Source organism: Eptatretus burgeri, chromosome 13 (assembly GCF_056783735.1).
Source record: "Eptatretus burgeri isolate ZD-2024b chromosome 13, Ebu_testis_v1, whole genome shotgun sequence".
NCBI lineage: Eukaryota > Metazoa > Chordata > Myxini > Myxiniformes > Myxinidae > Eptatretus > Eptatretus burgeri.
The window spans coordinates 7,906,916-7,934,824 of record NC_140973.1 but is presented as its reverse complement, the minus strand read 5'-3'; the positions used below and the strand labels follow the sequence as shown (position 1 = coordinate 7,934,824).

Sequence of the window (27,909 nt, the reverse complement as noted above, 5' to 3'; positions counted from 1 at the left end):
TTGACTTTGCTGGGATAGTGCATTATAATACAAGATTGATTAAAACAAAGCTTGAGCATACAGGTGGAATATAATCAAAATTAGTTGCAAATTGCTGGAGAACCAAAGCCAACAGAGTCCAAAAGGATATGCCAAACATGGCTTCTTTTGTTGGAAATTTAATGTGACCACAAGACTGTTGCTAAAGTAATAGAATTCTGCATTGCACTGCATTACATCAGAGGTTACCCAAGGATGTAAGCAAGCACAGTGAGGATTAAAATATGCAAATGAACGAAGTCTCCAGGATAAATGATGAGGACACTTTTGTTGCATTTCATGCACTGCCTTTTCACAAAGGATAAAGATTGGAAACAATTTTAACTACAGTTGTCCCTCAAATCCATCCACTAGAATCATACTCTCATTGTGTTTGTATTTAAAGTATATGTGCATGCATGTATGTATGATTGTGGAAAACAGAGAATTATTAACGAGAAGCAACCGCTCCCATCTCGGCCATGGGGGTCATGTTATTATCTTTACTAGTACGTGCCTGTACATGCAAAAAAAAATAAAAACTTTCAAAATGTGAGCCAGAAACAACAACCACACAGGCCGTTCCTTCGCTCTCACGTGCCCATACGTGCGTGGCTGTACGTGCAAACCAAAAAAAAAAACAAAAAACTTTAAAACCGCGAGCCAGAAACAACCACACAGGCCATTCCTTCACTCTCGTAAACGACGACTGGATTGGGGCATTGTGTTTATCTATAAATGCGCATTAGAAATTGAGAAATTATTAGAATACATGAACTCATCACTATCAGGAAGTGGTGCGTGCCCGTACGGAATGTTCACATGCATTCCATGAATTATCGTTTGCATTGAAGTAACAACTGCTGTGATACTGACACACACAGAGTTAATTAAAATCAAAATTAAAATCAAGTTTATCTCCCTGTCTTTGCTTGCCATTGACCATTGCCACTCCGACGCCATGGTAACTAAGGCACCGATCCCCATCGCAACCGGCAGGGCACGTAACGTCATCATCGGCCGGACGCACATCAGCCTACGCGAAGTTAAGTCCTCACTGTCTGGAAGTTCGCATATCGCAGTTACGATTATTCACAATTTAGTTTTAATGGCCAATTATTCAATTAGCGCCAACGTACAGTAAAACCCTCTTAATTGGCGGCCTTTTTAACCACGAAATCGGCTAATCTGCGGGTCCACCATGGACCCCAAAATTTAAACATGAAATAGTAGTATTTTTGGGGTGGAATGTGAGTCTTTGATCTCAACCGCGGTCTGAACTGTTGTACAAGTGTGAATGCACAGATGTTGGTGTAAAACACACAATGGCTTGTCAAATCATTGACATATGTTCACTAAATGCCGACACCTGCTATAATCCGCGGTTTAAGCCCTTAAACCACCGTTTAACCCAACAATTGAGTCCTTTTTGACACGCGGTGAGCGAATCTGAGGTGGTGGGGTGTCATAAACTCGCTCTCACCTCTTCTGTATAAAATCTCAGGCCAACTCCATCTCAATCATAACCTAAGACGACTTACTACAGACCACACATTGATTATCCGCGATTCTACGACCATTCTACAGCTTTTTCAAACATCGAAGCTAGCTTCTTCTTCATCTCCCTCCGACATTGCTGTGACGTCATTGGTCAACATGCCGGGGGGGAAAAGAGGAAGCATACATCCAGAACTGTTTCCGAAAAACTTTTGTTAGTGGACAGGATTGTTTCTGGGAAGGAGAGTAAAGCTAAGATATCCAGGGAAACTGGGGTACAAGAGAGTAACTCGAGAGGATGGGTGAAGGAGGAGGCCAACCTTCGCTCCTTCGTGCAGGACCTCGACGAGGAGAGCGGGCTTAGCCGCAAGAGAGCCAGGAAGGCTCAGGATCCAGCGTTGGACAAGGCTGTCTTCGACTGGTTCACTTATACTCCCTATCCGCGGTCCGTTGGTACAAGATTATATTTCATTATTATTCGCGGTTTTCTTAATATTATTGACGGATCCGTGGATCTGGATTTACTGGACCCCAACGGCCGCGATTTAAAAGAATTTTACTGTATTTTGCATTTTCGCAATGTCATCGCAAGGAAAACCACAAAGAGTAGAGAAGAGAAAAAAAAAAAAAAAACGTACGTGCAAAAAAAAAAATAAAACCAAAAAAATAATAAACCAATGTCACCCGCAGGGTGACCCGTATGTTGCCAAAAGGTGACCACGTGTGACTTCTTTAAGGTCACACTGAGGTGAACAGAGCTGCTATCCACCAAGAGCGACTCCTTGAGGAATATCTGCCTACGAGAGATTCCGATGAGAATCGTTCTACAGAGTAACTATGAAAAATATGCGTTTGCCTCATTTCGTCACCAAATGACGTCATAATGTCTCAAGCTTGACATATCTAGAAAGCACTCATCGAGGTGTTCAATTTGAGGTACTACACGATATGGTTCCTAAAACTTGAAAATTTGACCTTGGGGTCAAATATGTTTGACCTCAGACGCTAACCATGAAGGTCAAGGCCAATCGCCACCAAAAATTAATCAGCTGAGCACCAGACCATGAACTATATTCCCATGAAGTTTGAAGACGATCCGATCAAAATTACTCAAAAAATAAGGGTTTTGCCGACTCCCCTGATTTGCGACAAAGTGACCTTGACCTTTGACCTTGACCTTCAAAAATTTGTGCACTGAAAGGGACCTCTATAGGCCTCTGATATGCGAAGTTACAAAAATTTCCAATGATAACTGTGCTCTGCAGAATTTTTTATACGTGATTACAGACAAACAAACAAACAAACAAAAAAAAATAATAATAATAATAATAAACATACAAGCTGACCAACATATCTTGCAAAAACTTCGTTTTGGCAAGATAATAATAACTTTCAAACAACTACACAGTCTGTTCCTTCACTCCCGTAAACGACGACTGGATTGGGGCGTTGTGTTTATCTATAAATGCGCATAAGAAATCAAGAAATTATTGGCATACACGAAGTCATCACTATCCGGAAGTTCGTACGTTGTCACCTGTAATGGGGAACGCGGCTGAGGTTCTCTTCCCCATCAGGCACGCCTATGCAGCAACGTGTCCTGTCATTGGTTGGTAAACAAATGGCCGCAGCAACGTGTCTTGTCATTGGTTGGTAAATAAATGGCCGCAGCAACGTGTCTTGTCATTGGTTGGTAAATAAATGGCCATAACTTGGGAAGCACTTGTCCGATTAATATCAAACCTTGAAAAGGCACATCCACAGGACCCCAGCAATAGACCTGGTAAGTTTCAATTAGATCCGACCAGTGGTTGTCGAGAAACAGCAGTCATAGACACACACACACACAGACACATCGACAAAAAAACACACACATTGCTGGAATTATAGATAGATGATCATTAACACCATAGCAGAGAACCCATCCTACGGGCGATCTTGTTCCAAGCGTGCAACACGGTCTTCTGACATGTCCCTTTATCTGGGTGGTGTATCGGCAACAGACCACTGCCTCAATCGCTACCCCCTCTCCCCCCCCACAAAAAACCTGGGTTACATATATGAAGCAAAACATGTGAAGCAAAAACATGTGTACTGCTGATGTATATATACATACAATACATCTTGGTTATCTAGTTTGGAAAATTAAAATTGCATTACCATTTGGAAAACCATTAAACCAACACCAGGCATATTATACACATCCTATTAACTTAAACAATCGGTTTACTTATCTTATACAGGTACTTCCCCCATTCTTATGATAAATTAAATCTAACTTATATTTACATTCAAGGGAGGAGGTTTTGCTAAGTTACTGGCACACAATGGACTACTCTTTTCAAGACATACCATAGAATATTGAATGTTTACAACTGAAAAGTAGATGGGACAGATAGATTCATGCCCCAATTTGAAGGGCATGATGTTCTGAGATGCACCACCTCCTGCTCGTACTGCATTGTAATGGAAAAATTTTAGTTTGAGGTGACTGTCGAGGATCAAACCCAAAACTCGACACCTCAATGACAAGCACACTATACCAACTGAGATATTCTGCCAGCACAATATTTGCTGTTTTGTTGAACAATGTGAGCTAATTATGAAGCCATTCATGACTGCCTGAGACATTCAAAAGCAAGGCATCAAACTCTACTCGTTATGGACGACCCAAGTTAATGATATAATCCAACCATGGATGTCATTAAATTAATGAAATGTTTTGCAAGACGACCTGAGAAAGCGTTGTTGGTATTAAGGAAGTAAATCTCCTCCCAGCCATCCCCATCGATGTCACATGCTGCGACGCCAATAGAACTACCATGCTCATCCCGCAAGGCATAGTACGGAGAGTCCAGGTCATCCTGAGCCAGGTTCACCAGTCGCTGAGAACTCGCATCATACTTCAGCACTAGGTTGGGCTCATTGTATCTGGAAAAAGATACCCAGTGATAGTTAAAGTCATATTTCTGAAGCAATGTTCATCTCTCTAAAATTCTGCATATTTGTGGCATACATAGCTTCTTGAACTGCTGTGACTCAAAAACAAAGAGAACATCACAGTGAAGCAAAATTAAATTAAAAAAAAAACCAATTCAAGTAGGAAATTATGGGGTCTGTAAGCAAGAATGTGCAAGGAGGCAAAGTAGGACAGGGGAAAGGATAATATTGTTATGTTCGCCACGAGGGGAAGAGCTCAAGTTCCTCCCATACACCCAGTCCTGAGGCCACCAGCTGTGGATAACTCCATGGCCCTGAGGGATGTTAAGCAACCACGAATGCCGATTGTACTGCCAATCCTGGCAGGGATTCACTACTTCACGTTGTTACCTTAACTTTGGTCGACTGCAACAAGCGGGTTTCGTGCCCTCAGCACACACCCGGATTTACTGCCGAGCAATACAGTGAGTTTACGCTGGCAAAAAGAGCAAATCTGAAAGCAAAGCAGAGGCTGAATGCCTAAACTCTGTGTTTGCTTCTAAACCTTGTGTCCCAAGCTCATCGCTTTCTGTACCCACCTTACCCTGTCACATCCAGCTGTTCCTAAACGCTGTGCCCTTTTCTCCCAACAAGGTGGAAAGTTTGCTGTCATACTTCGACTCAGATTCTGCAACCGGTCCAGGCGGCATCAGCCCACATGTTATAAAAACTTGCTCTGCTGCTCTTTCTGTTCTATTCACCCTCTCATTCTCTCAAGGTCATCTGCCATCTGCTTGGAAATCAGCAATCATTACTGCTCTGCATAAAAACAGATCCCTGCAACTACAGACTAATCAGCTTTCTCCCAATCATCAGCAAGGTTATGGAATGCATCATCACTTCTGACATTAAATCCTTCCTCTTCTCCAATGACCTGATTTCCGATCATCAATTTGGATTCAGACCAGGTCACTCTACCTTGGACATGCTGCTTCTGCTTTCCCAACAATGGATGAAGGCTCTCAATGCCAGACATGCCAGACTGTGCGGCAGGCACAAATGGGTGTCTCAAATTCAGTCGCCGGGGCTGCTCATTTGATGAAATAGAGAGATGGAGCAAATGATTTGACTCCAGTGCCCGGCTAGTGAGAGATAGAGTGGCTTCTTCACGGCGAAGCGAAGCGGGTTGGATGCCTGCGAGGATGGAAAGGTTGTCCGTTGGTGTGGGATGCAGGCATGCAGTCACAGTACGCAAAGCACCGTTGATGGCAATGTCGATCTGGTGGGAATGAGCACTGCGGCACCAGACGGGCGCGCAGTACTCGGCGGTAGAGTAGACCAGGGCTAAGGCTGCTGTATGTAACGTGACAGCACCCGCACCCCAGCCGGACCCAGCAGTCGTCTTAGCAGCGCGGCGCGGGATGTTAGCTTCTTGCGTAGTGACTCCAGGTGTCAGCGGCACGTGAACGACCTGTCCAATGTTACCCCAAGATATTTTGGCTCAGGGCAGGACAGTGGTTTTCCATTGATGTTGACGTTTAGCTCACGTTTTGCTTCCCTGTTGTTCAAATGGAAAGCTGCTGACACTGTTTTGGTTTCGCTGAGCATCAATCTCCATTTCTGGAGGTATGCCGATAAAGTAGACATGTCCTGGCTCAGAGTCCCCTCTAGTGTTTCCCACTTCCTTGCTGTGTATACGATCGCCAGGTCGTCCGCATAAGCATACTTTGCGGAGACCATGTTCGGCAGGTCGTGGGTGTAGATATTGAAGAGGAGGGGGGCCGGGACCGATCCCTGTGGGACGCCGTTCTTAAGGCGTCGCAACCTGCTTCGCTGTCCGCTACTGGTGGTGAGGGTGAAGCTTCGGTTATAGACAAGTTCCATGATCATACGGACCATGTGCCTGTCTGGGAGCAGGCGGAGCAGCTTGCAGGTTAGGCCTCGGTGCCATTCCGACTCTCTGGAAAATCCTCTTTATCGCTTTGCTGATGACTCCACACTCTGCCGTACCATCTGTCATCTCTCACATTGGCAGGCAGCAGCCTCTTCACTCTGCAGATCTGGATAAAATCACAAGCTGGTCAAACACTTGGAACATCTCTTTCAACCCTGACAAAATTCACACTCACTCTGTCTCTCTGAAAGGACCATCTGGAAAAACCCGCATCTACTTTCTCAACAATCCTCTTTAAGAAGTCCTTTCGTTCAAGCTTTTGGGCCTCACTATCTACTACGATCTTTCCTGGGAAAGCCACATTTCCATACTTGCCTCAATAGCCAGTCGCCAACTGGGCATCCTATGTCGTGCAAAGTCCTTCCTTGGTACACCTGAGCTCCTCACCACATACAAAGTTTTCATCTGCAGCCTGATGGAGTATTGCTCTCCTCTCTGGGCTGGTGCTCCCACCTCTCACCTTTCTCGGCTTCACGCTGTGGAAACCAAGGCATTAAGAATCATTCGTATCTCCCATGATGAAACTGAGTCTTTGGGTCTCTCATTCTCTCACCACAGCCAGGTCGGTGATCTGTCTGTCTTCTACCGTCTCCTTTCTGGCCTCCCCCCTCCCTTGCTCCGTCTGTGATCTGTCCCCCCTCGATTTCCTCAGGGTGCTCAAGGTCCACCAAAAGTCCCCTTCTGGTGAAACTGCCACAATGAAGAATCACTGCTCACCTTCACTCTTTCATTCCTCTGTTTTTTCCCACCTCTGAAACAAACTCCCACACGATTCAATCGGACTCTACCCTCCAGGTCTTCAAAACAGCTGTTCACCACCGCCTCTTATCTTCCCCCATCTAAAACCATGATTTTTCCAATCTCCGTTAATCCACCCCAAACCCACCTCCTTCAAATTCTCTGCTTTCCTTTCTGAAAGTCCATGTAGTGTCCATCTTGTTTACTCCGTGTACCCTGCCCCCATCCCTCTCCCTTCCACATATCTCCAAATGTGTCTGTTCCCCATTGTTTTGTGCTTCCCTCTCCCACCCCTCTTGTTACCTGCCCCCTTTGTTATATATTCTCTGTGTTAGCTCTTATACGAGCCTCGACATTTTATTCAAGAAAAAAAAAATCACATGGGGTGGAACTTCCTGGCTAACACTACGTGTGGACTATGCCGGATCAATGGTGGAAAAGACACTATGAACTGGGTCCATCTACAATGCAAGCAATTTTATTGTAGGAAAGGGCAATGAAAGGTATGTGGCACAATAAGCAAGGGATTTATTACAAAAGAAAATACTTTCTTTTGCAAATACTTTCCTTTGTGAAAAATTTAGCAAGGAATGGGTGATGTGCGGCACAAGAAATGCTGTTGTTTACAAAAGAAAGACAGTGCAGAGCGAACCCATTTAAATCCTTCGACAATCTTATCTTACACAAACACGACAGGCGCTCTCAGAAACATTCCTCAGGAAAATTAGATAGTAAGAAAGATAAGAACGGCATGAGGTGTTTGCGACCTCTTATTTACCAGGTGAGGTCAACGGACCTGCACAAATCCAGTCGCTCAGGAGGGGGAAGGAGGAGGACAACTGATGGTGCATGGTCGGAGGAGGTGCGGTGAGGGGTGCTGTGATTGGCAGGTGATGTGCAGAGAGGAAGATGCAACAGATGCGAATCAGTGGACTCGAGTAATCACTGATGCTCTTTTTATGCATCCACAGTAGATGAAACGAAAATAAAGACAATAACGTGTGAGGAGATAGGCTTATTGAAGTGTAAGGAGTTCTGTACGTGTGCTGCTATCTCTGTAATACTGCACTCGAGCTGGTGCCTGGCTCTTCTGCTCATTCCGCACTCCGCTCCATGGACTCTATTCCGCTCACTCCGCCAAGTTCCGTCCGTTGTTCGCCGACCAGGAACGCGAAGACCACAAAAAACACAGAAAGACAAGAACGACCTTTTGAACACACAGAACAGAACACACAGAACCAAGAACGCACAGAATGTACCAACCCACCAAGAACGCACAGAACCAAGAACATGCAGAATGCACAAGAACACACTGACCGACCTGTGCGGAACGCACAGCACTTATATAATCCCCTGGCGGGGGAGAAGTTTGGTATAGGACCAGGCAGAGCGATAGGTGTTTTCCAGTGCTCCCATTGGTGCGCGGATGATTACCATGGTGCTGGCCCCGCCCATGTGAGGGTTCGGTGGTGGAAATGGCCTCATTCACTCAACTCTCCCACACAGTTGAGCTCAGTGATTAACATGGTGCTGAGTATTTAGTCGTGTGCTTCGGCCATGAACATACGCTGAACATGCAATGGGGGCCACAACCGAGTGGAGCATAAGGGCAACCTACACAACATCGAATGGAGTATAGCGCACACTCTCACTCCAAATTAGATGTCTGAATGCCCAGATCCGAGTATCTGCCATGGTACGGGCCGCTCCTTCGTTCCCCATTTCTGAAAAGGCAGTGTTGGTGTCGGTGGTGATCGTGGTTGAGCGATGGCAGCGTTGGAGTAGCGGTGATGTCATAACGTGGTGGTTCGTTGTCGAGGTGGTCCGTCATCATGGTTGTGGCATCAATGACAAATGTAAGCAAACTTGAGTTGTGGTTTGATAGTGTGGTGAGTCTTGGTGGTGTACGAAATGTTGTAACATTGGTGGTTCCAGTATGATGAAGACCGAGGTGAAATGCTGGTTGGGTAATGGTGCACGATTCAAACGGGGAATGGCGTGCGTGTGCAAATGATAGCCTGTTGCTATGGTCTTTGCCATGCATGTATGCGTGAAGGAGACTGGTGTGTTCACCAAAGCAAAATAAGTAAATAAGGGGCAAAAAAATCTTACATAAAGCCCATGCAATGCATACGACCCATAAACCCACCACACATAAGGGAAGAACTACCTGGAACGGATACTAATGAAATAACTATCTCGGGAACCGCTCGCTATATGTTGTGTCATTGCCTTTGGGAGTGACCGTTTCGCAGAACCATTATAATATTAAAGTGGATTCGCAGCAGTAAAAACAACACAGAATATAGAAAAAACTGATTTACAGGATCTGTTGGAAGCTTCTATAAAGGACTGATGTCGTGCTTTGTCCATGGTTCCACAGATCACAGATCCTTCCTTGGGGCTAATACAGGACACTAAAGTGTGAGATACGATGCTGGGTGTCCTGGACAAATGCCTTTGTTGTTCCTGAAACTTAATGCACACATCCACAATCCCAGCAATATAGGAAACAAGTGCAGTATAGTACAACACTACAATAGTGCAGTGACACAGTACACTAATACAGTACACTATTTCACTATTTCCCTACTAACAGTCATGTATAGGAATAAGCAGCCCTTGTCTCTCCCATCAGGATGGAAAGAGTTTTTGTTTTTGTTTTTTGTTTTTTTTATGAATAAGCACTGACAACAAAAATCAGTGCCCAGTTATACCATGAAAACTAAATATCAAAGTGCAAATTAAAAAAACAACAACATTATTATCAGTATAACAACAATTATCATCAGCATAGAGGCAGGTATGATTATGCAGATTGGCACACAGATCATTAATATAGACTAAAAACAAGGTGGTCCTAATAATTGATCCTCGAGGTACTGATGCATTTATCGGAGTTAAATTTTATGTTTGGCCATTGACCGCTACCTGGATATGTCTGCCTGTCAAGTAGCTGGATAACTCCTGAAACAGCTGCCCTCCTCCGACTCCATGAGCATCCAAATTGGCCAGAAATACCTTGTGCCACACTTTATCAAATGCAGCTTTGATATCAAATGCCACAATGTTGATGTCAAAACACTAGCCTCTGAGCTGTGTTGCCTGGGTTTGAATCTTGGTCCAGCTATAAACTGTCATCTTGGTGTTTCGCATGCAGGGTGAGACATCAAGGTGTGTGACGTCTCTTGGATGGACGTTATACTGGGCGTCACATCTGCAGGCATTCTTGGTGGACGTTAAAGATCCCACAGCGTCCTTCACAAAGAATCGGCGAGCTATCACCAAGACCCGAAACAAATTACAAATTCCTGCTCAAACCTACAGGGGGAACCGCATCAGCAGCATACCTTCACCCCGAAAAATTAGGCTACCTGCAGCCAAGTGCTGCGTACGAACGAAGAACTTCCAAACTTATATGACCTTCACTTATTTTACCTGTGTAGGAATAATGAACAACAATGGACCAATAATTCACAGGATATGGGACCTTACATCAACCTTGAATAACAAAGTATATTCCCTGGGTTCCCACTACGAATTTCAACAATATTGTTTTTGCACATGTCTGAAGCGTGCTGCAATCCTCATACAAAGAAATTAAACCCAAATTCCAATCTTTTTGTATATTTTCAAAATGAGTCTCATGGGACCTTCGCCACAAGCTCTGTTAAAATGCAAAATCCATCCTGGGCCTGAACCTCAGCACTAATAGAGGCATCAGGATGAATCCAGTGTCCAAGTTGCATCCCACCTGTGGCCTAGATACACCATTCCTTCCAGTACAAAATGGATATGTTCTGTGGCATTTATGCGTCATCAAAGGCACCCAGGTTTCCGCTATACCGACAGATTCCAAATGCGATTCATTGAAGCTGTCATAACGGGTGGTAAAGAGTTAGATGCCAAAAAGACGTGACGACCAAGGAAAGCAAAATGATTTGAAGGATTTAACCCAAGGGTGGACAAACTGAACCGTGAATCACAGTTCAACATGTCCGAATGTTCTTGTCCATCGAATATAAGCACCCGAATGCTGTGCAGAGCAGAATAAAGCAATCCGCTGAAAAGCACAGGAGAGAAGATATAACCCTAAAGTCCAAGTGTAGCAATTGGCAACTGGCAAAGGTAGTCAAGTTTAAATGAATATAAATAAATAAACTAGAAGGGCACTCAGTTGAGCGCATACCTCTGCCACGCAATGCCTGATCATTTACATATATATATATATATATATATATATATATATATATATATATATATATATATATATATATACACACACACACACACACACACACACACACACACACACACACACACACACACACACACAACATAGGCAAAAGTATGTAGACACCTGTTCGTCCAACATCTCCTTCCAAAATCATGGGCATTAACGTGGAGTTGGTCCCCCCTTTGCTGCTATAACAGCCACCACTCTTCGCTCTTCTGTGAAGGCTTTCCACGAGATGTTGGAGCATTGCTACGGGGATTTGCTTCCATTCAGCCACAAGAGCATTAGTGAGGTCAGGCAATGATGTTGGGCGATTAGGTCTGGCTCTCAGTCAGCGTTCAAATTCATCCCAAAGGTGTTTGGTGTGGTTAAGTTCAGGGCTCTGTCCAGTCAAGTTCTTCCATACCAATCTCGACAAACCATTTCTGTCTGCTCCTCGCTTTGTGCACGGGGGCATTGTCATGCTGAAACAGGGAATGAATGAAACAGGGAACAGGGAAACAACTGTTGCCGCAAAATTTGGAAGCACAGAATCGTCTAGAATGTCATTGTATGCTGTGGCGTTAATATTTCCCTTCACTGGAACTAATGGGCATAGCCCGAACCATGAAAAACAGCCCCAGACCATTATTCCTCCTCCACCAAACTTTACAGTTGACACTATGCATTCGGGCAGGTAGCGTTCTCCTTGCATCCACCAAACCCAAATTAGTCCGTAGGACTGCCAGATGGTGAAGCGTGATTTATCACTCCAGAGAACGCGTTTCCACCGCTCCAGAGTCCAATGGCGGTGAGCTTTACATCACTCCAGCTGACACTTGGCATTGCACATGGTGACTTAGGCTTGTGTGTGGCTACTCGCCATGGAAACCCATTTCATGAAGCTCTCGATGAACAGTGTTTGTGCTGACGTTGCTTCCAGAGTCAGTTTGGAACTTGATAGTGAGTGTTGCAACCGACGACAGACGATTTTTCCATGCTACGTGCTTCAGCACTTGGCGGTCCGTTCTGTGAGCTTGTGTGGCCTACCACTTCGCAGCTAGGCTGTTGTTGCTCCTAGACGTTTCCACGTCACAATAACAGCACTTATAGTTGACCGGAGCAGCTCCAGCAGGGCAGAAATTTGACGAACTGACTTGTTGGAAAGGTGTGGTATCCGATAACGGTGCCACGTTGAAAGTCACTGAACTCTTCAGTGTGGCCCATTCTACTGCCAATGTTTGTCGATGGAGATTGCATGGCTGTGTGCTTGAATTTATACACCTGCCAGCAACGAGTGTGGCTGAAACAGCCGAATCCACGAATTAGAAGGGGTGTCCAAATACTTTTGGCCATGTAGAGTATATTGTTTGGGCTGTGGAAATTTGCAGAGCACCATATAGATCCTTAGATCAGTTATGTCGATAAGTCTGTGTTCAGATAGATTTCCCCACCGATGTTTAGCAGGATATATTCGTGTGATCAGGGCTGTGATCTTTAAGGTAGCCGTTATTCTTTTGCTATCGTTATTTTGGACCAACCGCTTCACAATAACCACCTCCACCACCAACATCGCTCTGACCAACCACTTCACAACAACCACCTCCATGACCAACATCGCTCTGACCAACCGCCTTTCAACCACCACCTCCACAACGCCAACCACAACCACCTTCTCCACGATGCCAACCACAATGCCAACCACCATCTCCTAAACCGCATCTCCTCCAATACCCAACAACAAAACAACATCGCTTCACCTTCAACTCCGCGGGCGCCGCCATCTTTGCGCCGGCCACGGCAAGATCGCTGCAAACAGACGCGGGGGTTTCTTTGTTGCCAGCGACGGTGATTTCTACCACGTCCGCTCTTCCTTCAGCGTCGATGATCTCTACCACGTCCGCTCGCTCCAAGCTTCGCCTCGGAATTTGGATCAGGAGAGCAAGAGGGGCGGAGCCAGTGGGGGTCAGAGGTGAAAGAGCATAGATCAAACCTCGTCTCACGAACCCGATAAAAAGGCACGCAGAGCGCCAGTTCAGGCAGTCGGTCGGGGTTTGGTGTGGTGTGAAGACCAAGGTTCGAGTCCAGTGGAGGGCAGTGAAGGTCGGCTCGCCGAGGAGACGGGAGCGGAGAGTACGGCCGAGGATAAACCGTGCCACGCAGAACTGCGCGTTCGTGTGTGGGAGGTGGGGAGAGCCGGAGAGAGGTCGCCAGCCAGCATCGAACGGTCCAAGGTGATCGGGCTTCGGGACAGTCCGAGCAGCACTGAGGGACGGACGGGTTCTTAAAGAGAGCATCAACTCTGAAAGAGCAAAAGACCCGTTCGTTCCTCTGAGGCGTTGCCGGCTGGGCCCGAATCACCAGGCCGTCAAACGAGGCCTGGGCCGGACCGTGGTCACGACAACCACCGTGGGGACGGGACGTCGCGGGCCGCCCCAGCGAGGAACCTCGAAGGTGAAGGTAACCAGCCCAGCCTCGCGGAGCTTCTGCGGTCATCACAGCTCCGTGAAATAAAGACCCAAGAGATCCAGTCTCCCCCTCATCTTTCCTGGGGTTTTCTCTTTGTTGCTTTTGAATGAACGTTGTGGCGCCATGTCCGTAAGTAGAACTGTATAAGTGTGTACATAATAGATAGACGGTAGTATCTCTTTTGCATTGCTTTTGTTGGTTGTATGCTTGCGTGCGTGTTTGGCCTTGCATAATTGCATACCTGCATTACTGCATCACTGTTTACATGTGCTTTGTGAATAAATGTGCTTGTACAAATGTTAACCCATTCATAGCGTCCTCTTCCCTTAATTGAACTGCCGTTCTGCGTTCGGAATATAGATGGTTGTTAAATAACCAATAAAGTGATCGGGTCCAATGGGGCTGCGCGATAAATACCCCGCTCGGTTATCCCAAAACGAAGCGAGCTGCTTAAGCGGCTCGTTTCCAAGCGGCCCCGTTGAGGTACAATCTCTCGGTGATCTAACAGCGCGATTAATTAGGTAAATCGAAGATTTGGCGATCGGACCCTGTAGCGCGGGTAGAGTACGGACAAGGTTGTGGTGTGGTTGAAAACACACCTGTGGCTGGTTTTCAGCGTTGATCCGGAAAGCCGCGACTGAATTGTCCGTTCGGTGGGCGAAGCGGCCGCTATTGGTTAAACGCGGTCGTTCGCACGCCGGCGGGCGGGAATCCACAACAATATATACAAATAAAAAGGAATGTGTGTGTGTGTGTGTGTGTGTGTGTGTGTGTGTGTGTGTGTGTGTGTGTATGTGTGTGTGTGTGTGTGTGTGTGTGTGTGTGTGTGTGTGTGTGTGTGTGTGTGTGTGTGTGTGTGTCAGTATGTGTGTCAGTATGTGTGTCAGTATGTGTGTCAGTGTGTGTGTGTGTCAGTGTGTGTGTGTCAGTGTGTGTGTGTGTGTGTGTCAGTATGTGTGTCAGTATGTGTGTCAGTGTGTGTGTGTGTCAGTGTGTGTGTGTCAGTGTGTGTGTCAGCATGTGTCTCCTGCATAACTCCAAAACTATAAAACCTAGCAGGCTGAAACTGCATGCGTACTAAGAAAACTCGAAGGAAGTGCAAGAGTGAAAATTGGGTGTTTGGGTGAATTCAAACACCCCTTTTGAAGATAATTACCGCATTATTTAACTATATCCTTCATCAGGCGATCCTCGGCCACCTCACTCTCTGGGTCTTAAGGCGTTTCCTGGGTAACCTCGCTTGAGTCTGAAGCCGCCAGGTTTTTTTTGGCCTGCTCAACCTTGCCTCGAGTTGGAACAGGCCGCAACGATTTCTTAACGATAAAGTTTTTTTTTCACATTCCTCACTCATTGAATGCTGTTCATCATAGCTACGAATCGTTGTACACATCGCTCTTGTCAGCACTCTAGTTTTTAAATTATGAGCTTGGAGCGATTTCATGCATTATATGATATGATTTTCCACAATCTACTCTCACGGACTAATTAAAGTACATCATCAAAATATTATTTCGGTTTTTAGGATCGGATATTGTCCGGACTAAATAAGTGTTCGTCTTTGAGCTATATACGGGGATAAAGACCCGGCTAAAAACCTAGATCCGAACCATGCTGGACCAATGGAGGAAAAGACAAAAACGAACTGGGAACATCTCTACATTAATATATTTACAAGAAAGCGAGGAAAGTTATGTGGTGCAGGTAACAGGTTTATTGGGGATGTTATGCAGGGGAAGATGAGAGAAAGATGTAGTGCGACAATTTTACAGCAACTTATAAAGCAGACATAGAGCAGACTTGTCGCGAGAATAATACAGGCAAGATGTACAAGGTTCGAATAACTTATACAGTTCTACTTAATGGACGGCGTCACACACTCGGCCCACAGCCACACGTGTGGAGTTCGTGTGTGTGTGGAATCCAAGGCAGCCAGGATCATTGGGTATCTTCCACGATGAGACTGAGTCTTTGGGTCTCTCACTCTCTCACTCTCAACGAACGACCCCCAAAGAACTCCTTGGATCCTCCACAGATCTTTCTTTTAACAATCCTGGCCTGGGACAGGATTTGGGTTTCCAAGCGTCTGTTGGAGTTTTGCTTCTTTTCCAGACCCCCAAAGAACTCAAGACTCCAGCACAGAACGAACTGTCTCAGCACTTCACGAACTCTCTGAACTCCAAAGCACACCACCCTGAGGATGGTGTCTTAATTTATACATCTTCCTCAGCGGGGAGGGGCCTTTGTGAAACTGACGTCACTGTCCGCCTTGATTGGACGGGGCTTCCATGGGACCGCCCTTTCTTGGCGGGTTTCGGCCATACCGGGAAGCCCGCCCCCTCCACACGTGTGGACTCGCCAAAAATGAACTACTGTAAGAGGATTTTTCCTCGGACAGCGAGTCGCCGGTTAGGCGAGTCGGTGAACACGCGGTTGTTCAGCCCACGCGCGAGTAGCAAGCGAGAGGAGGGGCAAGCAGGCAGAGGGTTCCGTGGGGTTGTCGTGGATTTGCCTTTGCAATGAAATGGAGTGGGGATATAAAGATTTATTAATCTAACTAAAAAAACATCGCAACACACCCCTTTAATTTTCCCACTAAACACAAGGAAGGGATCTGTCTACACATATACTTAATGGAATAACTGACTTGGGACACCTGTATGTTGTATGCATACGGTTCCTAGAACCGTAACAATATAATTGTATATATTACACAAGTCACATCGACCGAGCTGCGCGATGGTGGGCGATCTCTCGGGTGATGCCTCGCCAGCTGAAAATGTGCAATTTCATTTTTAGATGACATCACTTCATTTATCTTTTTGTGCAATGTGTTTTCATTTGATTTGACAAGCTTTGCGAGAAACCAACCATGACCTATTAAATGTGAAAAAAACAACTTTAACTGATGCTTTCATGGAGTCGGGTACACCTTGAACATATGACGTCAAGAATGAATGCTCGGGTAACACATTACCTTGGTACAGCGAGGATGGAGGTACAGACGTTTCTAAAGCAGTTGGTTATCTTTATATGAACCAGGTTTGCTCTCAGAATCGTTAGGAGTTCTCTTTGTGACTCTCAAAGCTGATAACAAACGAAAAAAAAAAAAAAACCTCCATCGACCTCGTGTTTGGAGCTCCTTCATGTTGGTTTGATCTGTGAAAAGCGTGTGCCAACATTTTGTGGTCGCTTTGTATTCTTATATTTTTTACTCCAGGAGGTGTAAGTTTAATAAAGAACTCTGTTTAAAGGTAAATCTTTGTGCTTGTCGTTTTTATGTATTTTATGCATGTGTACGTACATAAAGTGAATTACCATAACGGAAGTGTGTGTGTGTGTGTGTGTGTGTGTGTGTGTGTGTGTGTGTGTGTGTGTGTGTGTGTGTGTGTGTGTGTGTGTGTGTGTGTGTGTGTGTGTGTGTGTGTGTGTGTGTGTGTGTGTGTGTGTGTGTGTGTGTGTGTGTGTGTGTGTGTGTGTGTGTGTGTGTGTGTGTCCCTGCAAGTTGCTGCTATCTCCACATGTGGGTAGGTTTCAAATTCATGGAACAAGCTGTGATGGTTTTTTGTTCTCAAAGTATTATGCCGAGGACTCTCTTCAGGATCGCCGCTGAGCTATGTACAGTTTCCAACTGTAGTTTGTTTGTTGTAATACTTCCAGGTATGATTTTTAATATCTCTATGAGGTTCTTCTTCATCATTACTGGAGCTTCAACTATCACTCGTGCAATTTATGTGTTGTTCAGCTTCCAAAGTCTTTTCACTTCATTCTTGAGGTCTTGGTATTTGGCCATTTTTCCTGATTTCTGCATCGTTTAGTCCAAAAATCACTGGGTACTGACACCTCAGTTAGCAATGCCTACTTGTATTTTTTATTCCTATGTACTATATCCATTCACAATTACTTTGTTTTCTATGTTCAAGCGCGATGGGATCATTAGGTCATATGTGAGCGTTACTTCCTGATTTTGGATAATGTTTCCACAAGTTTTCTGCAACTGGGATATCAAAGTTTTTGCAGATGTACCTGTGGATTACTTTACAAACTCCGTTGTGGCTTTTTCTATTCAGCTGTTCTGATGTGAGTTTTTTCATCCCGATCGGAGGTTTTTTTTTTTTTTTTGTTTTTTTTTTTTTTTTTTGTATACCTTGGTCGAGGCTCGTATGAGAGCTAACACACAACTCACAGCAAGGAGGCATGAGACAAGAGGGGCGGGAGTGGAAGGGACAAAACAGTGGGGAACAGACACATTAGGTGAACTGTGGAAGGGAGAGGGATGGGGATTGGACGGGGAACATGGCGAAGAGAAGATGGACATTTCAGGGACTTTCAGGAAGGAAAGTAGGAGAATTGAAGGAAGTGGGCTTGGGTGGATTATCGGGGGTAGAAAAGATCGAGGATTTGGATGGGGGAAGATAAGAGGTGGTGGTGAACAGCTGTTTTGAAAGCCTGGAGGGAAGAATGGGAAAGAATAGAGTGAGGAAGTTTATTCCAAAGGCGGGAAAAAGAGGAATGAAAGAGTGAAGATGAGCAGTGATTCGTGATTTTGGTAGTTTTACCAGAAGGGGTTGTTGGCGGACCTTGAGCGCCCTGTGGAAATGTGGTTGGGACAAATCGCAGAGAGAGCAGGGGGGCAAGGCTGGAGAGGAGTCGGTAGAAGACAGAAAGACCACCGACCAACCTGCGGTGATTGAGTGAGAGGCCCAAAGACTCAGCTTCATTGCGGGAGATGCCAATGATCTTAAAAGCCCTGGTTTCGACAGCGTGAAGCCGAGAAAGGTGGGAGGCAGGAGCAGCAGCCCAGAGGGGAGAGCAGTACTCCATCAGGCTACGGACAAAAGCTTTGTAAGTAGTCAGGAGCTCAAGAGGGCCGAGGAAGGACTTTGCACGACGGAGGATTCCCAGTCGGCGACTGGCTTTTGAGGCAAGGTTGGAAATGTGACTTTCCCAGGAAAGGTCATGGCAGATAGTGAGACCTAGAAGCTTGAAAGAAAAGACTTCTTCCAGAGGATTGTTGAGAAAGTGGATGGGGGGGTTTTGTAAACGGTCCTTTCGAAGAGACATAGTGAGAGTGTGAGATTTGTGTGGATTGAAAGACATGTTCCACGTGTTGGACCAGTTTGTGATTTTATCCAGATCTGCAGTGAGCGAAGAAGCTGCTGCTTGCCGGTCTGAGGGATGACAGATGGTACGGCAGAGGGTGGAGTCATCGGCAAAGGGAAATAGAGGATTTTCCAGAGAGTCCGAGAGATCATTGATGAAAACCAGAAAAGAACAGGGCCCAGAACGCTACCTTGAGGAACTCCAGCCTGCACAGGAAGAGGGGATGAAAGAACTCCATTTAGGGCCACACGTTGACTGCGACAGGAGAGGAAGTCTGCGAGCCATGAGTGAAGATGGCCTTGAATACCATGGGAAGAGAGTTTGGTGAGTAGGGCAGGGTGCCAGACTGTGTCAAAAGCACGTGATATGTCCAGGGATACGGCTCGGATTTCCTGTCTGGCATTGAGGACCTCCATCCATTGATGGGAGAGCAGTAGCAGCATATCCAGGGTAGAGTGACCTGGTCTGAAACCAAATTGATGATTGGAAATCAAGCCATTGGAGAAGAGGAAGGATTTCATGTCTGAAGCGATGATGGATTCCATAACCTTGCTGATGATTGGGAGAAGGCTGATTGGTCTGTAGTTACAGGGATCTGTTTTTGCACCTTTTTATGCAGGGCAGTGATGTTAGCAGATTTCCAAGCAGATGGCAGATGACCTTGGGCAAATGAGAGGGTGAATAGAACAGAGAGAGGGTGAGCAAGAGCAGAAGAGCAGGCTTTGAGGACACGTGGGCTGATGCCGTCTGGACCGGTTGCAGAATCTGACTCGAGGTTTGAAAGCAAGCTCTCCACCTTGTCAGGAGAAAAGGATACAGAGTCCAGGGACAGTTGGGTGCGACTGGGTAAAGTGGGTAGAGATAGTGATGGGTTTGGGACACAAGATTTAGCTGCAAACACCGAGTTTAGACATTCAGCTTTATCACGTGTGGAATCAGCAGTGCGGCCATTTGAGGTAAGGGAGGGGATGGAGGGGGAACATACACCAGAAACAGATTTGATTAAACGCCACCAGGATTTTGAGGAGGGAGAGAGGTTTGAGAGTTCAGACTTGAGATGAGAAAGATGTTGTTTTCTGGCTCTCCTGAGGGTAGATACACACTTGTTCCGAGCTTTGTGGAAAGAACTGAGATTGCCCTCAGTTGGGTTTGCTTTCCATGAGGCAAAGGCAAGTTGTTTCAGGACAACTGCCTCGCCACAAGCTTCAGTAAACCAAGGGCGGGAGGAAGGGTAAGACAACTGAACACGAGAGGGGATAAATCTGTGCATGAGGGAGAGCAAGTTTCTTTGAAAGAATTCCCAGGATGAGTTGATGTTTGAGAAAGTAGTGATAGGAGACCAGTCTGTAAGTTTGATGGCTGCTCGGAGACCCTGCCAGTCGGCTTGAGTGAAATGCCAGACTCGACGGCGGTGAGGTGGTTCTCTGATAACAGCCAGAGAGATGTCCACTTTAACAAGGACGTGGTCAGAAGAACCAATTGGAGAGAAGGAAGCGAAGGTTTGCATGGTTTGGTTTGCATTTTCGGTTTCTACCTTGCAGAACCTACGCTTGTCCGATTGACTCAGTTCTGCAATATTTTTAAAGCCATTGAGGTAGTGTCCTTGGTCTTGGGCATTTATTACCTCTTCCACCGAAGGTGAAGGAGGTTATGTTTTTATGCCTTTCTGTCTGTTTGTTGGGTGGTCGCTAGAGTACCCTTATTTTCACTTTTTCCGTCTGTCTGTATGTTTGTATGTTTGTATGTAATGAACAGCTCTGGAAGCAGAGGAGTCAACCGATTTTGATGAAACTTGGCAGGTAGGTTCATACCAGGATCAAGTTCTATGCTTTTGAGCACCGTTGCTATGGACACCACCGTTGCCTAGCAACGGGACTTTGAAGTTTTTGGAAAATCCTAAAAAAATTAATTTTTTCGAAAATCAAAAATCGGCTTCCAGGCTTTTATGCGCACTATAATCAACCTCTTTGTCAAAAAATTTCAGCCCGATCCATCAAAAACTGTATGACTAGTATGCAATTATGTCACGACCACCCATGTCGCCTACCGGCTTGTTGGGTGGTCGCAAGAATACCCTTATTTTCACTTTTTCCGTCTGTCTGTATGTTTTTGTGTTTGTTTGTATGTTTGTATGTCTGTATGTAATGGACAGCTCTGGAGGCCAGAGGAGTCAACCGATTTTGATGAAACTTGACAGGTAGGTTCATACCAGGATCTAGTTCTATGCTTTTGAACACCGTTGCTATGGACACCACCGTTGCCTAGCAACGGGACTTTGAAGTTTTTGAAAAATCATTAAAAAATTAATTTTTTCGAAAATCAAAAATCGGCTTCCACGCTTTTATGCGTACTATAATCAACCTCTTTGTCAAAAAATTTCAGCCCGATCCGTCAAAAACAGTATGACAAGTATGCAATTATGTAGCGACCACCCATGTCGCCTACCTGCTTGTTACTTGCCAAATCTAAAGATTTTGTAAGTATATTGATGACTTCCGTTTCTGTTTGTTTGTTTGTTTGTAGGCACGATAACTCGAAAACGGAAGAAGCTACCAATGTCAAATTACACCACGTGATTCAGGAGGGTGATGGCTAGTGCTGATTAAATTTTGGTCAAAATTGGTCAAAGGTTCGAAATTCGATTTTTGATGGTTTGGTACAGATAACTCAAGAACAGAAGAAGCTACCAATGTGAAATTACACCACATGATTCAGGAGGGTGGTGGCTAGCGCTGATTAGATTTTGGTCAAAATCGGTCAAAGGTCAAGGTCACAGTGAGGTCAAACATCCAAAAAATGATAACTCGAGAACGGAAGAAGCTACCAATGTCAAATTACACCACGTGATTCAGGAGGGTGGTGGCTAGCGCTGATTAGATTTTGGCCAAAATCGGTCAAAGGTCAAGGTCACAGTGAGGTCAAACATCCAAATCATTCGATTTTTGATGGTTTGGTACAGAAACATCGTAGAAACTTCTGCTTTGCGTCGCTACCTTCTCTAGAGACAGCTTTTATTAGACAAGGTCAGAGGTCAAGTTGACGATTTCATAAGTACCAGTCTATGACTGCTTGTTTGTTTGTTTGTTTGTTTGTTTGTCTGTGTACAGGATATCTCAAAAGGTTGTGCACGGATTCGGATGAAATTTGGTTGGCATGTTTGTTGTGTGACAAGGACGAACTGATTAGATTTTGGTGAAGATCCGGATCCGAAACCGGCTACGAGAATTTTTTTCAACTAGTACGTGACCGTAGATGCGTGGCCGTACATGAAAAAAAAAAACTTTCAAACAACCACACAGGCTGTTCCTTCGCTCTCGTAAACGACGACTGGATTGGGGCACTGTGTTCATCTATAAATGCGCATAAGAAATCGAGAAATTATTAGAATACAGTAAGTCATCACTATCCGGAAGTCGTGCGTGCTCGTATGGAATGTTCACATGCATTCCACGAATTATCGCTTGTATTGAAGTAACAACTTCTGTGATACTTACACACAAAGAGTTAATGAAAATCCAAATTAAAATCAAGTTAACCTCCCTGTCTTTGCTTGCCATGACATTCGCTGCCATTGATCATTGCCACTCCTATGCCACGGTAACTAAGGCGCCCTTTCCCCATCGGCCACCCCTACGCAGCAACGTGTCCTGTCATTGGTTTGGTAAATAAATGGCCATAACTTGGGAAGCACTTGTCCGATTTATATCAAACATTGAAAAGGCACATACTCATGTCACCAGCAATATATCTGGTAAGTTTCAATTACATCGGACCAGTGGTTGTCGAGAAACAGCAGTCACAGACACACAGACACAGACACAGACAGACACACACACAGAGATTGCTGGAATTATAGATAGACTAGTACGTGCCCGTACGTGTGCCCATACGTGGGAAAAAAAACTAAAAAAAACCTTTAAAACCGCTTGCCAGAAACAACCACACAGGCCGTTCCTTCGCTCTCGCGTACCCGTACGTGCATGCCCGTACGTGCGTGACCGTACGTGCAAACCAAAAAAAACTTTCAAACAAACATACAGGCCATTCCTTCGCCGTCGTAAACGACGACTGGATTGGGGCATTGTGTTGAAGAAAAATCGAGAAAGAAATCGTGAAAGTACAGAAATCTAGAAAGAAAGAATACAGTAAGTCGATAAATCGAGAAAAAAAAATCGAGAAAGAATACAGTAAGTTGTCACTATCCGGAAGATAAGTCCTCACTGTCCAGAAGTTCGCATATCGCAGTTACGATTATTCGCAATTTAGTTTTAATGGCCAATTATTCAATTAGCGCCAACGTATTTTGCCTTTTCGCAATGTCATCGCAAGGAAAAACTCAAAGAGAAGAGAAGAGGAAAAAAAAAAAAAAACGTACGTGCAAAAAAAAAAATAAATAAAAACTTTCAAACAACTACACAGGCCGTTCCTTCGCTCTCGTAAACGAAGACTGGATTGGGGCATTGTGTTTATCTATAAATGCGCATAAGAAATTGAGAAATTATTACAATACACGGTCATCACTATCCGGAAGTTCGTACGTTGTAACCTGTAACGCGGAACGCGGCTGAGGTTCTCTTCCCCATCGGCCACGCCTACGCAGCAACGTGTCTTGTCATTGGTTGATAAATAAATGGCCATAACTTGGGAACCACTTGTCCGATTTATTTCAAACCTTGAAAAGGCACATACTCAGGTCCCCAGCAATCTACCTGGCAAGTTTCAATTAGATCGGACCAGTGGTTGTCGAGAAACAGCTTTCACACACACACACACACACACACACACACACACACACACACACACACACACACACACACACACACACATTGCTGGAATTATACATCGATGATCCTTTACCATTGAGAGATCGGGCCAAAAATTATATATAGCACGATATCTCAAAAAGTTTTGGACAGATTCGGACAAAACTTGGTGGATATGTTGGGTGTGTGACTGGGAAGAATTGGTTCAATTTTGGTGAAGATCAGAATCCCGATCCGGATCTGATTATTTTTAAAGTGATTCTTCACGATTGAGAGATCGGGCTAAACCAATGTACAGCAGGATATCTCAAAAAGCTGTGGACGGATTCGGATGAAACTTGGTGGACACATTGGGTGTGTGGCAAGGACGAGTTGATTTGATTTTGGTGAAGATCTAAATCTGGATCTGGATACGAGAATGATTTGATTTTTAAGGTGATTCTTCACCACTGAAAGATCGGGCCAAAAATGATATATCGCATGACATTTCAAAAATGTATTGGGCCTGATATGTTCTTGTGGATCAGGCATTGCGTGGCGGCGGTATGTGCTCCACTGAGTATGTGCCCTTCTAGTTATGATTTGTTCTCCATCCCAGTTGAGCTGACCTCTTTTTGATGCCCATTCTGTCCAATTATTTTTTCTATATCTTCCTGCTCTTTTATAGTTTTCCCAGTTGGCGGTGTACATCTGCTGATATTTCATTTAATATTTTTCTTTTGTCTTTTTTGCTAATTGTTATAACTGTATTCGTTGCTCTTTCGGTTTCATATGTGACGTCTTCTATTCGCACCTCTTTTTGGAACTTTTTTACTACGTGGGTTTGGGATACCTTCTCTGGCTTGCTGTCTTCGTGTTTGCATACAATTTCATGTATTCCGACAATCCTACAGTTGCCATTCTGTGCACTTGGTTCAGCTCCATCAGGCCACTGTCTCCTCATCTTGGCAGGTGCATTATTGGATGCACTGATTTTTGTAGAACATTTTGTGGATGGTGAGGAGTGTCCTTGTTTTGATATCTAGTTTATTGATTTCTGCTTGTATCCAGTTTATTATTCCACAGCTGTATTGGAATACTGGTGTTGCTGGTTGGTTAATGACTTTGATTTTGCTTCTCGGTGTGAGATATTGTTGTGATTATGGAAAAGAAGGACCCCAGGGAGTCGCATGCAATACGGAATACACCCTTAGTTAAACGTTTCATTAGTATGTGTGCTTAGTCATGTCCCATCCCTTTGTAGTAGGGGATGGGGAAGATGCGTTGTGTGTGCCTTTTCCCTCTGTGTGATTTCCATCTTTCCATCCATCAATCCATCCCTCCATCCTATTTCCTCACACTTTCTTTCCCAAATCTCTCTTCCCAGTGCTACCCGAAAAGCCTTCACCCTCTACCTCTCGAATCCCATCCTGGGTAAAGAACCTTATTTAATTTAAATCCAAAACCATCTCTTCCATTCTCAATCCCATTCAAATTTCCCTCTCCCTTTCCTCCCCCCCCCCTACCCCAGCACCTTTCCCACAGCATGACTTAGACATGCAATGCAAGAAGCAATGTAGCACACACATTACAAATCAATCACGCCACATGAAAGGAACGTCGCTGCAGTGCAATCGATGGTTCCAGAAGCACTCCATCTCAACGCCACCGCAGTCAATGCCATGGAGAGTTGGTGAGTGTGAGTCAATGAGGACACCCCGCGCAGGGTCAGACATCAGTTGGCAACTCTTACCCACCTATAGCCACACCTGACATGGGGTCGGAGGGTGCTCGAATGAACTCTGTCCCCTCGAGGCAATGCCTGGCCTGGGAGGAATAAAAGTCGAGCGAGGGAGCTGTTTGGGGCTGCTGTTCATGTGCATTGGGGATCTCATTCGAGGAAATCTTTCTGTCCGTTCATGTGGAGAAGCTGTGCTGGCCTGGGATGATCTGCGCTGGGGCGAGACGAGCACGAGCCGAGCCCCAAGCACAAATGATGGCACGAGGTCGTTGGCGCACAGCAATACCTCCATACTGACTTCCATGGTCTTTTCTTTCTTTAAGAACCATTAATTCATCTTTTTGAGACACACAAAGGGCTTCAACAACTCTGAAAGAGCTATCAACAATTGACCTCCATCCTCGAGTGGGTGAGGCAGTGATTTGCATCTCACACCGTTTCCTCCAAGCTTACGCCACATACGCTACACCTCTCACGACACGAAACACCCACACACCACCTTCCTTCCTTCCCTTCTTTCCATTTTGGGATCCACGCAAGCCCACCTGTTTGCGCAGGGTGAGGAAGATGCTACACCTAAGCCTCGCACTGCCGTCGTCTTCTTCTTCTTCTTCTACTTCCACTCTACTTTTCCCAGATAATTGTGGTCCGCCTGTCTCTTGCTTTGTAGATATGTAAGACTGTTTAAGGGTAATTACAATTCTCCTGTGTCTTTGCCTTGTGATTATTGTGCTTGTAAATATGTCACATTCTTTTCCGTGAATCCGGAATAAAGACTTTCCAAACCTGCCAGGTTGTCGTTTTCCTTCATTGGTTTGACATAAGCATGTACGTAATAGATAGACGGGACGTTTTACCCTGCATTATTGGTGGAATAAAATAATCTTAAATCTAACAGGCCATGCAGCCCATCATAGCTGGTAAGCCATTTAACAAACGGAAAGCTCAACAATATCCTTTCGGAACATGGCAATGCCCATCCCCACTCCTGCATTTTGGCCACGACTCCTTTCTGACCCCTTCGTATGAGCTGACCGGATTTCAGTGTGGCTCTTCATCCATCTCATTCACCCGATATGGCATGTAGCGACGAACCATGAGTGTATGAATTCTAAGAAAGGAAAGTTTTACGGTTGTTTAATCAATATCGTATTCCCATAAAACAAAGAACCCTCACCCAGCCACTATGATCTCCAAGGATCCATCGCCATCAACATCCGTCACAGCCATGCCATAGTTGACCTGCAGCGGGTTGTGAGAGCTCCCGGCAGGCAGGGCATGTTCCGTGAGCGAAGTAAAAAGCGGTGGCGAGCGCAGCTCACACAGAACCCTCCAGGCACCACCGAGGAGAAGAACAATGCTCGGCAAAGTCAGCATGGCTGCAACAGTAAGACAGGAAAGAAAATATGACATCACAACTCGAGACAAAAAAAATGCACCTAGCAGACATAAATAATTATTAACAAGTACCCTGAGACATTTTTAGGACAGCAAAGTCATAGGTCGGAGTAAACAGCCCACATAAATCTTCTTGCCTTCAAATTGTGTGTTTCTACCGGCATTGTTAATCTTTTGTGTAATCTTCGCTCTTTGTTATAACCCTCTGGCAGTGGATAAGTGTATTTTGGCAAATAGGTCGAGCAAGCTCTGTCCCCACATGGATATAATAATTATTATTATTATTATAATAATATGTTTCCTTACAAGGACCTTCAATGCAGGAGAAGGCCCGTAAGGCCCACCAAGCCTGTTGCCAACCTCTGGTTGTTTCTGCATGCTGTACATTCCTTCTTAAATGCTGACTGTCAAGCAAGGATGCAGCACATAGCATTTTTGAAGTCTCTGGTATGACTTAGGGGGGGAATTAGAACCTCCAACCGACTCAGGGCAGACTCTTTAACCATTCCAGCACCGAGTGTAACGTTTTTCGCAATTTTGAGGATCGATGAAAAACGTTCTCCGTATGGGAAGGAATTTAATACAAGCACGCGTATATGAAGTCACCGAAGAATTCCCTTATCGTCAACTCGGTCTCAAACCTTGATAGCACGGGAGAGAGCTGTAATGACAATGCACCGGAGAACCCACAGGTTGGAAGTCTACTAATAACACTTGCAGGTGCAAAAAATAAATAAATCCAGTTTAATTTCTGAAATAATACGGAATAGCAATGTCGGCATGGCAAGAGGTGAAACTGATTGGATTGAAGTCCATTTAAGTTGCACTGTTGGGCCTTCAGCTACACAATGCATAATAATGTCAGGGTAATATCGACAGCCATAAATAAATAAATCTAAATTAATGTCCAAACAAATTGTTGTTCCGAAATGAATCTCCCTTACACATATGGTCCCCCAGAGGGAAAGATAGAAATAAAAAAACTGGGAAGGCACACTTCACCCTGCCAAAAAAAAACTTGTACGAGCTCCACAAAGCACTCAAAAGTCAAGCAAAGCTCATGCTTATCGACCAAGGTGCATGTGTGGCTCTGCTCACAAGCAAATCTTACGGCATT

General features: G+C 45.0%; 1 protein-coding gene across 4 annotated transcripts in view; it reads right to left on the bottom strand.

Annotated features, from left to right (window-relative positions):
- Positions 1 to 27,909, bottom strand: part of LOC147013780 (cartilage acidic protein 1-like) — a 348,068-nt gene that overhangs the window by 260,927 nt on the left and 59,232 nt on the right. For all 4 annotated transcript variants that reach the window (XR_015050513.1, XM_085851004.1, XM_085851003.1 and 1 more), the window contains 2 exons: positions 26,572 to 26,773; positions 4,250 to 4,446 (listed from right to left, as the gene is read on the bottom strand). Coding sequence is in view for 3 of the 4 variants with exons in the window: in XM_085851004.1 (XP_085707130.1) it covers positions 4,250 to 4,446; positions 26,572 to 26,771 (397 nt within the window). In the remaining variant the exon portion in view is untranslated. The remainder of the gene's footprint in view (positions 1 to 4,249; positions 4,447 to 26,571; positions 26,774 to 27,909) is intronic.